The following is a 13,514-nucleotide window of genomic DNA, read 5'->3' on the forward strand; positions in this document are numbered from 1 at the left end:
GGGTGATATGACAATATACAGTGGTGTGAAAGTGTTTGCCTCCTTCCTGATTTCTTATTTTTTTGCATGTTTGTCACACTTTGAAACACCCAATGTTTCAGATCAAACTAATTTAAATATTAGTCAAGTAAACACCAATATATCACAGCATCTCAATAGGATTCAGGTCAGGACTTTGACTAGGCCACTCCAAAGTCTTCATTTTGTTCTTCAGCCATTCAGAGGTGGACTTGCTGGTGTGTTTTGGATCATTGTCCTGCTGCAGAACCCAAGTTCGCTTCAGCTTCATGTCACGAACAGATGGCCGGACATTCTCCTTCAGGAGTTTTTGGTAGACAGCAGAATTCATGGTTCCATTTATCACAGCAAGTCTTCCAGGTCCTGAAGCAGCAAAACAGCCCCAGACCATCACACTACCACCACCATATTTTACTGTTAGTATGATGTTCTTTTTCTGAAATGCAGTGTTACTTTTACGCCAGATGTAATGGGACACACACCTTCCAAAAAGTTCAGCTTTTGTCTCATCAGTCCACAGAGTATTTTCCCAAAAGCCTTGGGGAACATCAAAATGTTTTCTGGGAAAAATGAGACGAGCCTTAATGTTCTTTTTGCTCAGCAGTGGTTTTCGTCTTTGAACTCTGCCATTCAGGGCATTTTTGCCCAGTCACTTTCTTATGGTGGAGTCATGAACACTGACCTTAACTGAGGCAAGTGAGGCCTGCAGTTCTTTGGATGTTGTTGTGGGGTCTTTTGTGACCTCTTGGGAAGGTTCACCATGTTTTCGCCATTTGTGGATAATGGCTCTCACTGTAGTTCGCTGGAGTCCCAAAGCTTTAGAAATGGCTTTATAACCTTTTTCCAGACTGATAGATCTCAATTACTTTCTTTCTCATTTGTTCCTCAATTTCTTTGGAGCTCAGCATGCTGTCTAGCTTTTGAAGATCTTTTGGTCTACTTCACTTTTTCAGGCAGGTCCTATTTAAGTGATTTCTTGACTGAGAACAGGTGTGGCGGTAATCAGGCCTGGGTGTGGCTAGAGAAATTGAACTGTGATAAACCACAGTTAAGTAATGTTTTAACAGGTGGGGCAATGACTTTTTCACACAGGGCCATGTAGGTTTGGATTTTGTTTTCCCTTAATAATAACAACCTTCATTTAAAAACTGCATTTTGTGTTTACTTGTGTTATTTTTGACTAATATTTAAATTTGTTTGATGATCTGAAACATTTAAGTGTGACAAACATGCAAAAAATAAATAAATCAGGAAGGGGACAAACACTTTTTCACACCACTGTGTACTTATTATATATAGATTTAGCCATCCTGCTTATCCTGAAGTAGCTATCCCTTTGATATCTCTAGTTGTATTTACAGTATATTTATATATGATATGATGTGGAATCTTGTTTTTTTTTTTTTTTTTTTTTTTGGTTATATAATTTACTAGATTTATCACAAGCAGACATTCCCATCTGTTTCTATAGACTATAGACTATAAACAGTTTTTCAGTGGAGTTTCTTGATGATTTACTGTATCATAATAATCTGACGAAGGTTGCTTTAGTGCAAAATCACAGCATTAGTAACAAGTGGTGACTGCATTCAACCAGGCTACGCTTACTTTTATTTTTAGGGGCACAGACAAAACTTTAAGGGCACATACATTTTTTTGAGAAATAACATTAATGCATCTCATATTAAATGTACAGTGTGCACAAGATGCAGGGCAAAGCTTGTGAGCACTGCAATTAGAATTGGGGTTTGATAGTATTTTATCTAATCGGAATCCAGTATCGAATCCACTTACAGAATCTGATTTCAGTATTGAATCTGCTTATCAAATCGGCATCCATTGAAATTGCTTGTTGAATCCATTTCGGTAAAGTGTTCAACTTTTGAAAAAATAATAAAAATAACTACAGCTGAAAAGATTCAGCTGAGATCTGTAGGGTGAGAGGACAGAACAAGTTTTGAGTGGCAGCCTAATTAATGTTCACAACCTGTAGCTACATCTTGAAAATGAGATAAGATAGAACTCAATCTATCACAAAAGACATTTTTGTGCCAAAGATGCTCAATATTCATAGTAAAATAAATGTTCATAGTAGCAGAAAATATGACATTTTGATTAAATATATATCTGGCACATTGAAATAACATTAGCCTATTGACTTTGGCACACCTTATTTTTCACAAGCAACTTTCTCCAAATACTGGAATTCCTGATTCAGAACTATTAAGCTGATAACTGGGAATTATTGATATGATATGAGTGAATATGAATGTGTATTTTGCCAATCCAGGTGTCAGAACCCAGAGTCAATCACACCCAAATAGTTTTTCACATTTGTACACTCTAATTTTCACTCGCATATCCAAGTGAAATGCTTGCACAGTAGAGCTGAAAACAAGGGCCCAGGTTTTTCCAAAAGCCTTCCTATGACAGTGCTTGCTTCAGTGTGCTGTGCATGTTGGAACTGTTCTGATTACTGGCTATAGAACATGCAAACAGCATACCACATTGCATCATCTAATTTAGTGAACACATAGAACACAATGGAGTCACTGGTCCTTTTGCTCTGGTTTGGTCTGCCAACTCTTGAGAAACATATTTTTTCTCTTTGGTTTGGTAGATTTTCAGTTTTCACTTGTTTTTTTTACATTCACATTACAGGGAGTTATTTTTTCAATGTTTATATCACAAATATGAATTAACAAAGCTTTTATTTACTTGTGCCATTTTTATTTCTCTGCCCATGTAAAGTCTCGCAGCTTTCATTAGTTATGTTTGAAATGGTCTGGTTTTGCCATATAGTCAGTAGGCTATTTGAGGGGGATGCCATCCCCCTTGTTAGCAAAATGACCAAAATCCGTCCCCCTTGTTAACCTGCTCAAATGATGGTCTGTGCTTTGTCTCGTAGTGGCGCTTCACAGTGCCGCTTTTAATAATCACCATGGTCTCGGAACATATGAGACACACTGGTTTTGAACTGCCTGTGGGAAGATTGAACATGTAAGAGTCTGTCCATTCTTGATTAAAAGCTCCAACTGGGCCATTCCCCCTGTTAAAAGTTAACAAATTGCCTACTGCATATAGTGTTTTTCTGACATTGGCTTTAAAGGATGGTAAATGAACTGTACTTATATAGCGCTTTTCTAGTCTTTCTGACTACTCAAAGCGCTTCAACTACATATCTCATTCACTCCATTCACACTCTGATGGCAGAATTGCTCATCAAAGTAACTAAGCCATTTGGGGTTCAGTGTCTTGCCCAAGGACACTTCGACATGTGGGCCAGGGGGAAGCAGATATTTAAAAACACACATCACAAATACATAGTTTAATTTTTAAGAAGGGCTCAGTAATTACAGCTGTAACTGCTGCTTTAACAGGAGGAAATCGTGCATTTGTTGGGGACTGTTTTCAATGGAGGAATAATCAGCATTTGGTTTTCTAGTGAGTATTTCCAGCAGCAGGATGGTGTATGTGGGATTTACTCGAAATAAACTACAGTGTGTATGTTCATGGTAATGAAGGAACATGTTACCCAGTGCAGTATGGCTCATATTGATGTGTTTTCAATAGTTTTTCATCAGTGGCACTCTATGGTACAGAGGAATAAGATACTGTATATCAGGCTTTGATACACATACAATACTTGTTAGTACAATACATTCATGGTTGATTTGGGTCTGCATATGGGATTTGTTGTTAACAAGATAAATATAGAATAACACCCGCCTTATCCTTTAAACCAGTTCCCGCAGAAAAGAGTGTTACATCTTGAATAAATGGTTTGTGAAACCTATGGATACTGTTAGAAGAAAGCTTGCATATTGATTTGTTTTGTTTTAATATTTTCAGGTTACAGCTGGGCTATGGTGCATGTGATGGAGGAGATATGCAGAACCCTTAAAAATCCAGTCACCTTTCCAGTGCGTGCAGGTCTCCTGGCCCAGTCATTCTCCCAGCTCACATGGCTGCTGCAGCAGTCAGACAGGTGATTATCAACAGAGAGAAGCCAGCCACTCGTCAGGGAGTTAAACATTGTTATTTAGTGGAGTAAATAGGATAGGCTGACAGATTACAGAGGAACCAGCATACTTAATAGATCAAGTTATGAGGGACAGCTTATTTTCCAGAGATTTGATTCTTAGTCTGGAGGAATGGTTGACAGGTTATTGAAATACTCAATAAATGGTCTCCATAACTTGGAAAAAACATCAGTGGCTCCCCTAAAAGAAAATTAATTTTTTCCAAGCTTAGAAAAAACATCACATCATTCAGCCAGATTGAAAAGATCGGTGGTTTTGGAGATTTTCAGGATAATAATAGCCTCCTTCTTGCTGAGAGTGTTGTAAAGGCAATTATATCTCCATTTCGGGCTGTGCATGGCAAGGGTTCTGATGGCATGCCAAATATGGCTATCGGTGGCCATGGTTGTAGTGGTATATGTAAGAGCAGTAGATAACATGTCAAACACTGAAGACCAGAATCGTTGCAGTTGTGGACAGGACCGTATTGATGGGAAAACATTCACTTTTTTAAAAGTCAACTTGTAGCCAGAGGAAGAACCAAAATCTTTTAAGATTGCTTCGGCCGACGGAATACAATGCTTTGGATCTTTTATATAAAGCGGAAGGTCGTCAGCATACAGGGAAGCCTTATACTCTATATACTATGTCGAGTAATGCCCCGAATCTTGGTTGATGCTTCCTAATATTGGAGAACAAATGTCGACCTTTAATAAAGTCTGTCTGGTCTACTGATATTATCTTTGGGAGAACAGATTTGAGGCGTTGCACTAAAACTTTGGCTAAAATTTTTGGTTCTTAATTTAGAAGTGAAATGGGGAGGTAAGATCCACAATCTGTGGATTATTTATCTTTCTTTAAAAGGAGTGTTATAGATGCTTGTGTGAGTGACAGTGATAAGGAACTGTTTTCTAGCGATTCATTAAAACCTTTTAACAAAATTGGGGCTAATTTGTCAATAATGGATTCAATTATCTCCAAGGGTCACTGCACCCATTATCTTCCATAACCACTGACAAAGACTTGGACATTTTCGATACAGTTACATTTTTGGGATTGGAACGATCCAGTAATGGATTAAGAACAAAGTTTAGATCCCCTCCAACAATAAGTTTATGGGTGTTGTGGTGGAGAGGAATTAGCAGCGAGACACAAATTCTTCAATAATAGATTTGAATGAAAAACCAAAAATGATACACAGCATTTTATATTGAGACAGAAAGAGGGAGGTAATTATTGCTATTACCTTCTCCCAGAAGTTGGGCTCCTTCTGGAAAGTATGAAACAATAGGGAATCCTCCAACAGTGAGTTCTCGTTTTCAGTGGTCCCTAATGATTTAGTTGTAATTGTCAGTCTCCTGTGGGGTCTGATCCTGATGCATAAAGTCTCTCAAAGCGTCCATACTTTTTTTGCGCATAATTTGTGCTTCATTTCTAGACCATGGTATTCTGTTAATTTTCCTTGTCGTCGTAGCTCTTGTCCATGCTAGAATCTGAGTCATCACTGTGAGGCTTGTCGGGGGCCCATTCTGAGATTGGAAAAAGGTCAGGAAAGTCACCGTCCCTCTCGGGTCCTGATGGAGTGACGACATTTCCAATTACAATGAGGCATGTTAGAGCTGTGGGTCCTATTTTTACTAGGGCTGCCTCTATTTTCCTAAATTCAGTTCTAGCCCTGTAAACCAGTCTTTCCTATACCCTGCATTATCTTGAACCTCCTTTCTTTAGCTGTTCTCCTAACGCATGCAACGCATTAGTATCAGTATCATCTGTATAATTTATGAATCTTTGCTGATTATAATAGATATAATTTAGCCACTCTGCATTTTTATTAGCAGTAACCCTAATGAAGATGGACTGAAATCTTTTTCAGTCCATCTTCAATCTCATTTCTGACATACCTTTTAATTTGTTGTTTTGGACATTAGCAGCACTTCAACTGACATCAAGTGACTGCCAGTAGGTGTGACAAAGCCAAATTATCTGGTTTTAAAGGATTATAGTCGAGAGTTAAACCAAATAGAGACGCTTATTGATAAGGGTTAGTAGGGCATATGTTTCCACCTTCAGTTTTGTAGCACTGTAGCATGCATATCCCATTGTAGTGATTCAGTAAAATCTATCCATTTTCCTTGAAACACACCTCTTTTTGACAAGCAATTTTAAAAGATAGGTCTAGAGACAAGGAATACAACAATTTACATACCTGTCACTGCCCTAAACCCCAGTATATAATCAGTGTATTATTAATTTTGCACCAGTTATTTTGTTTCTATTTAGGACGCAGTAATCCGGACTTGTACATTCCAAGCTCGTAAGTCGTTGGCTGCTACAATCTAATCCTTGTAATCCTGTAGGAGAAGTTTGGGCAGCAAAGGAGAACCTGCAGTTTCCTCCACTCTATCTCTGATCTAGTCTCTGACAAAGATATATGGGGCACTTATCTGTAGCCCTAAAGTCCCTAGTGCTGTTCAGCTTCCCATCTAAACCTGGAACTGCGACGCCAATGACAGTTGTTGTCGTTCATTATCTATCTACGCCTGACACAAGTCTTGCCAACAGGACAGGGACAGGGAGTGCTGTGATTAGTATGGTAAGTCCACACTTTAAAACTCGGTCTTCGGGCCAGTCTTCAAATTTCAGTGGGCCATGTGTAATTTTAGAGAACACTCTGTGTCAAGGTACCCTATTGGTTTCTCTCTGTTGCCTACTTTCTCCTCTTGGAGTTGGAACAGTACTCACCAACACTGCTATTAAACAATTCATGTCTGTTTGTCTCATGTAGACCAGATGCCTTGGTTGGATCCCAATTGGTCCTGGCTCCTTGGTCCTCCTCCTGGCTGCTTTGTCCTTTTCCTGTTGATAAATAACTTAGTATATATTAGACATTTGTTTCACAAAGACTTTTATGTCTGCTTCTAAAACACTCAAATCTTGGCCCCTTATGCCGTCTGAATATCAACCAACTCTTTGTCAGTGATTTCACTAGTTATCTCCACTCCTGGAAGCATTATAGCGTGCATACTTCCAGTGGCTGCTTGTTTAGCGGCTTCATCAGCAGCGTTATTCCCCATAGTCTCCAAGGTCTTGTCTTTTCTATGTGCCTTACATTTAACAATGCAATTTTTTGTGGGGAGCAACATTGCTTCAGTAAGAGCAAGCACTTGGTCATAGTGCTGTATGATAGACCAATCTGTTTTCTTGAACCCTCTGGCTTTCCAGAGCGATCCATACATATGATTAATGCCGTGAACATATGCGGAGTCCGTGTAGTCATTGTTTTACCTGTAGCCAATTTGCACGCTTCTGTTGACGCAACAAGCTCAGCTAGGTGCTGGCGGCTAGGGGGCAACAGGTGGACTTGTCACTGCACCTTGTATTTTCTTCTTCCCAGCCGTTAGTTGTTGCTGGACTAGCGTTCGTTCTTCATTGTTGTCCCGTTCAAGTGCCTTTTGTTCCTGGTTGTGGTGTTTGCTGACTGAGTGAACGATGCAGTCACAAAACTGAGCAAAGGGCATGGAGTCTAGCCCTATTACGTCATCCAGTCTGTCCCTTCACCACACTGTCTCTGAACAGAGCCTGCTGCAGTGGGTCACCCTCTGGATTCTGGCCCAGTTTCTGTCTCCACTTTTCTTAACTTGATCTTAGAATTAATCCTTAACAGCTAGAGTTCTCATCAAAATAGGCTAGAGTGTTACTTTTACATCTTTTATATATTTTAAAATTTTTATTGCTTCTTACATCTCGGCTTTAGGGTCTTTTCTGCCCAGGGCCTTATTGCCAGATATAGATGCTGTCCCAGCTGCTACACCACAGCTGCCTGGCTCTACCGTCCACACAGTCCTATTTTATACAGCGGCAAGCCGTCTTCACCATAGACAATATACCCCAGCAAGCTTGTATTTCTAGATAGTGACGGTAATCATTTTCACCACTCTGCCTTATTCAGTCCTATTTTTAGTGTAACTACCCAGCAATTTTGGCTGTGCTTTTACAAGAAAAACAGTGGTATGCACAGAGACCAAGTACTTTTCTTCACACTCTCACTCACTCTCTCATTCACTCTTTTGTGCACATTTAGGAAGCAGTGTTTAAATCTGGAAGACAAGACAGAAGTCTGTTCATGAATTCAATATCATCCCAGTTGGGATAATAAAACTGGAGTTTGAAATAAAGTTCCTGTCACAATGATGTATCTTCCATTCGGGTCTGATTTTATATCTGAGGCTGTAAATTGAATTCTATTATTAATCAATATATCCAAACGCTAGTCAAGAGCGATTTCATGTAAGATGCATGTGTCTGGGCAGAGATAGATTTTATTTATTTCATCTAAGCTTCATTGTTGTGAACTGTGCTTTGTAGGAAAGTAACCGCCGCTTCCTGTTTTGCTGTGTGTTTTTCTTTGTGCTTAGCACGATCCATTTTGTGTCGGTACCACGCTGTGGGACCGTCTGTGTTAGTTTTAGCCACTGTGGAAGCTAATAACTGCGCTTTATCAGACCAAAGTCCAGTAACACGGCTGTTGAATGAAAGTTTGCTCACTTATTGTGCTTTACCACGACATTTGAGATTCCTTGTGCCTTATTCTGTGTGCCTTCTATCCCTTTCCTCTCCACTAACCCACACCTTATTCGACAGATCGACTGATTGTAGGTGCTGAGTAATGCGTCCCGTTTTTTTAGCCAGGATGACACACACATGAAATTGCACTGTGGGAGCTGCTTGGCTGTCACAATTCTAAAACAAAGTCTAACATGACCTAGTTCTAATTGACACTACATAAACACACAAGCTTTGCTATTCAGACAGCTCAAGGTGAAAAATTATACCAGTATTTGTTCCCCGTTCTTCCACCTCAAAGCACAAACATGTTCTTTTCATATGACAAGCACTCAGTAAGGTCTACATTAAGCTGTAAATGCTTTTTGATTAATTGTTACAATATTTACCTTTTTAGCTGTTAAGTCATAATTAATTTACCACAGTGCCAATAGAACTTTTTCCAATACAAGTGTTTAAATGACAACATTTCCTTTTTCAGTTCAGGTTTTGTTTTCAATTCCAAATTTTATTTTCGATGACAAAAAAACATGTTTATTTGGAAAGCTGTAGGAGGCTCGCACAGCTTGTCTCAGTATACATTGATTCGCGAGTCCTCATTTCCCCAAATCAGAGGTGGTGAGTGCAAAGTTAGCACGGCCCACACGACACTCTGAGTCACAATGGTAACATTTATGTGAAATATACCAAGTTGAAATAAACTGGAAATTGACATTCAACATCAGTGGTCTCTAGACCGTACTCTTTATGATATTATTTACAGACACCCAACAATTCCCACCAAGAGCAAGCACTTGGCAACAGTGGCAAGAAAAAACTTCCTTTAAGAGGCAGAAACCTTGGACAGAACCAGACTCAATGGTGGGCGGCCATCCGCCGCTGCCGTGTTAGGTTTTGAGAAGTGACAGAAGGAGAGAGGTGAGAGACGAGAAAGCACAAAACTACGGGAGAGAGAAGATGTCAAGTTAGTAGCATGCATTAATGGGATAAGAATGCATACAGATGGAGAGGGAGAGGAGGAGAGAGGTGCATCATGGGAAGTCTCCCGGCAGTCTAGGCCTATAGCAGCATAACTAAGGGATGGTTCAGGACTCATCGGAGCCAGCCCTAACTATAAGCTTGATCAAAGAGGAAAGTTAAGCCTACTCTTAAATGTGGAGATGGTGTCTGCCTCCCGAACCCAAACTGGGACCTGATTCCACAGGAGAGGAGCTTGATAGCTGAAGGCTCTGGCTCCCATTCTTCTTCTGGAGACTCTAGGAACCACAAGTAACCCTACATTCGGGGTTGTAGTGGGGTAATAAGGTACTATGAGCTCTTTAAGATACGATGGTGCCTGACCATTAAGAGCTTTGTAGGTGAGGAGAAGGATTTTATATTCTATTCTGGATTTGACAGGGAGCCAGTGCAGAGAAGCTAATATTGGAGAAATATGATCTCTTTTCCTAGTTCTTGTCATTACAAGTGCAATTTCTGCCCATCAGCACAACCCCAGATTTCTATTTAAGACTGTGGATCAGTTAGTTAACCCTGCCTCTCCTTGTGCCCCTGCTGATTGTGAAAAGTTTCTTTTGCACTTTACTGGTAAGGTGGAGTTAATAAGATCTGATATCGCCCCAATCCTGCCTTTTTAGATGTGGATCACCCGCTCGGGGATTCTTTGAGCAATTTTTCTGTTGTTACTCTGCCTGAACTCGCAGTCATCATGTTGCTTATGAGAGTATCCTCCAGCCCTCTGGACAAAATCCCAACTAGGTTTTTACTGGAAGTCATGGATTGTATTGCACCCCTTTTGCTAATTATTTTTAACGGCTCGCTGTCTACTGGCTGTGTCCCAGATTACTTTAAAACTGCTTGTATCCAGCCAGTCCTAAAAAAAAACCTGGGCTTGATCCCACCCTCCTGGATAACTATCGCCCAATCTGCAAACTGCCTTTTATTTAGAAGATTCTCAAAAAACTTGTATAAAAGCAGCTTCTTGCTGCTGTGGAAAACAATAATGCCTTTGAAAAGTTCCAATCTGGCTTTCGCCAACACCACAGCACTGAGACAGCCCTTCTCAAAGTCACTAATGGCCTTTTAATGAATGCAGACGCAGGGATGTGTTCAATTCTTGTGCTGCTGGACTTAAGTGGTGCCTTTGACACAATTGATCATGGCATTCTTTTAGATAGACTGAGGCACAGTGTGGGCATATCTGGCACTGCACTAGACTGGTTCTCATCTGTCCAATAGGAAATTCTGTGTCACCATTAATAAATTCATGTCATCCTTTTCCCATATCAAGTACGGTGTTCCTTAAGGTTCAATTCTGGGACCAATACATGCTTCCTTTGGGTGAGGTCATCTGCAGACATTTCTTTTCATTGTTATGCATATGACACTCAGTTGTACCTCCCTGTCAAGCCCACTGACCTTAGTATGCTGAGTTTTCTGCAGGACTGCCTGTCTGACATAAAGAATTAGATGGCGATAAATTTTCTTCAGCTCAACCCAAATGAAACTGAAATCCTTATTTGTTATTATTGGGCCCCAACACACCACTAAACAAATACTGCCATCTACTGGTAAACTGTCACAACATATCAAGCCTGTTGCAAGAAATCTCGGTGTCCTGTTTGATAGCAATTTATGTTTTGAGCAACATATCACTAAGCTTGTCCAATCATGTTTTTATCACGTCAGAAACATTGCAAAAATAGACTGATATTGTACATAGATTCTGCATAACCCAAAAGCCAGCAATACAAAGCTTTACAAGTAAGGTAAAAAATAAAAAATAAGTTATGTGAACACAAGTCTGTAAGTGATAGTCTTTGTTCAGTTATGGTAGTTATCACTGCTCCTGCCAACAACTGTAACAGCAGATGACCTCTTAAATGAATAATTATTTTCTGACTTTTGCGCTGACATATAATATGTTAATGCCATTGAGCTTTTCATTAAATGTTTATGCTTTCCCACGTTGTTCACAGGTACACTCTAACCGTGTGGACCGGCCAGAATGACAAGATAACACTACAGGACTTACTGCCCTACAAAAATAAGTTTGACATCAGTAGGATCTACTATGACCTGCCAGACTCTTGAAGGACAGAGCTCAGTATGACATTGCAAGACAATAAATAAATCCACCGCAAACACATACTGAGAAGTTGTCTGGCTGTGGTTTCTTAACTCTGACAGACGGATGCCCCCAAGTGGAGAAAGTGGAACTTGTCTCTGCCAAACTTTTCCTGTGGTTCATCTGCCATCGATGGCAAAAATGTGCTCTGTTGCACCTGTAACCATATTGAACAGTAATGTCACAGGGTCCTGGAATACACCTGTACATCACTGCAGCAAGGTGAAAAGCACACATGTCGAAGTGGGGTGAATATGATATGTAATGTGAAGCGCTTTGAGTTGTCGGAAGACTAGAAAGGCGCTATACAAGAACAGTCCTTTTATCATCAGCAAAGACAAGCTTTTCATGTAGTTATTCTTAAAGTATCGATAGTAAAAGTACTCATTATAAAGAAAAATTGCCCCCATGAGTATTTTGTTATCATATGTTATATTATTGGGTCATTATTAATTATGCAAAGTATAAGTATAAAATGGCACATAGTGGTAAGAAAGTATAAGTATCTAATAATTGCACTTAAGTTCAGTACTTGAGTAAATGTACTTAGTTACATTTCACCACTGTATAATATGATAATTTAAAACTTAGGTAAAGTTGGATAAAGTCACAAAATGCAAAACTGATTACAGAGAAATATAAAGTTACTTTAAGAATATTTTGAAAACATTATAGTGATGTTAGAAATTACATACAAGAATGTTAAGTATGTTAAGTTCACTGTAAAATTGCTAAACCTACCATAAATGTTCTGAGATTTAAAGTTCTAGGGCTTGAAATAAAGTGAATTAGTCCTCCAAATGTTTTGTTTTGTTTCCGTACTAGTTGATACTGTTATTTTTTCATAGACTGTTTCAAAATAATATATCACATCTGTTGCTGCATTTAGGCTTGTTATTTTTATGCACACAGAATTGGAATTGCTTAAATAAACCACTTAATAAAATGAGATACTGACACAGTTGTTGGTACTCCACAGATGAATTAATTCATTTGGGTGATTGTTAACTGAACTTTTGTTAGAAGACTGCATTCTTGTTTGTCCTCCAATCCTGAGAGCCAATGAACACAGCACTGGCCAGTTTGACCTGTGACGGAAGTCACCAGGTCAATAAAAAGGTCTGCGAAAATTTGTTCTGGCTCTTTCTCCTGGAATCCAGTGTGGACTGCTCACCAGCAGAAACGCAACTAAATTTTTCTCCTGCGCGCACACACATACACACACATTGCGCTTTGTTCTGTAGTCTAGTGTATTTAGAGTAGATTTCACATTGTGTGTTGTTGCATTGTTTATCTTTAAATAAATGCTTGAGTACTTTTTGCTGGTTTCTTTAATGTTGCACAAGAGTGAGTAATTTACCAACCTCTTCTATGTTGAACTCCAAATCCTTCAGCCTACTAGCTATTAATGGTAATTTTGGTTATAGTTATTAATTTAATTATTAATCACAGTTCCAAATTGATAGTTTAGTGTATTTCATGATTCAATCAATTGTTTGTCATTTCTCTTATTTAAGAAGAGTGGCGCCCCCAAGGACTTTATTCAGTTATTTATGATTATCCTTGATAATCTTGATAGCCAAATCTAATAGATTGCACCTACACAGTTTGGTGCACCTTAATTGCACATTGTGAATCCCAACACAGTGTAGTAGACACATTTCATTTTTGAAGCTGATGGAAGTGTTTGTCCTCACATTTGTGTAAACAGCTAGAGGTAAATATTAGTTTGTCTGGAGGCTGATGGATCTCAGTGGTGAGCAGAAATTTGATACATAAACTTCTGT

General features: G+C 39.2%; 1 protein-coding gene across 1 annotated transcript in view; it reads left to right on the top strand.

Moving 5' to 3' along the window:
- fam151b (family with sequence similarity 151 member B) overlaps window positions 1-13,047 on the top strand; it is a 15,067-nt gene extending 2,020 nt beyond the window's left edge. Inside the window, exons 5-6 of the mRNA XM_044195598.1 lie at window positions 3,871-4,006; window positions 11,579-13,047. Of these exons, the coding sequence (XP_044051533.1) occupies window positions 3,871-4,006; window positions 11,579-11,693 (251 nt within the window). The 3' untranslated portion in view covers window positions 11,694-13,047. The remainder of the gene's footprint in view (window positions 1-3,870; window positions 4,007-11,578) is intronic.
- The last annotated feature ends 467 nt before the right edge of the window (window positions 13,048-13,514 follow it).

Source organism: Siniperca chuatsi, linkage group LG5 (genome assembly GCF_020085105.1).
Source record: "Siniperca chuatsi isolate FFG_IHB_CAS linkage group LG5, ASM2008510v1, whole genome shotgun sequence".
Taxonomy (NCBI): domain Eukaryota; kingdom Metazoa; phylum Chordata; class Actinopteri; order Centrarchiformes; family Sinipercidae; genus Siniperca; species Siniperca chuatsi.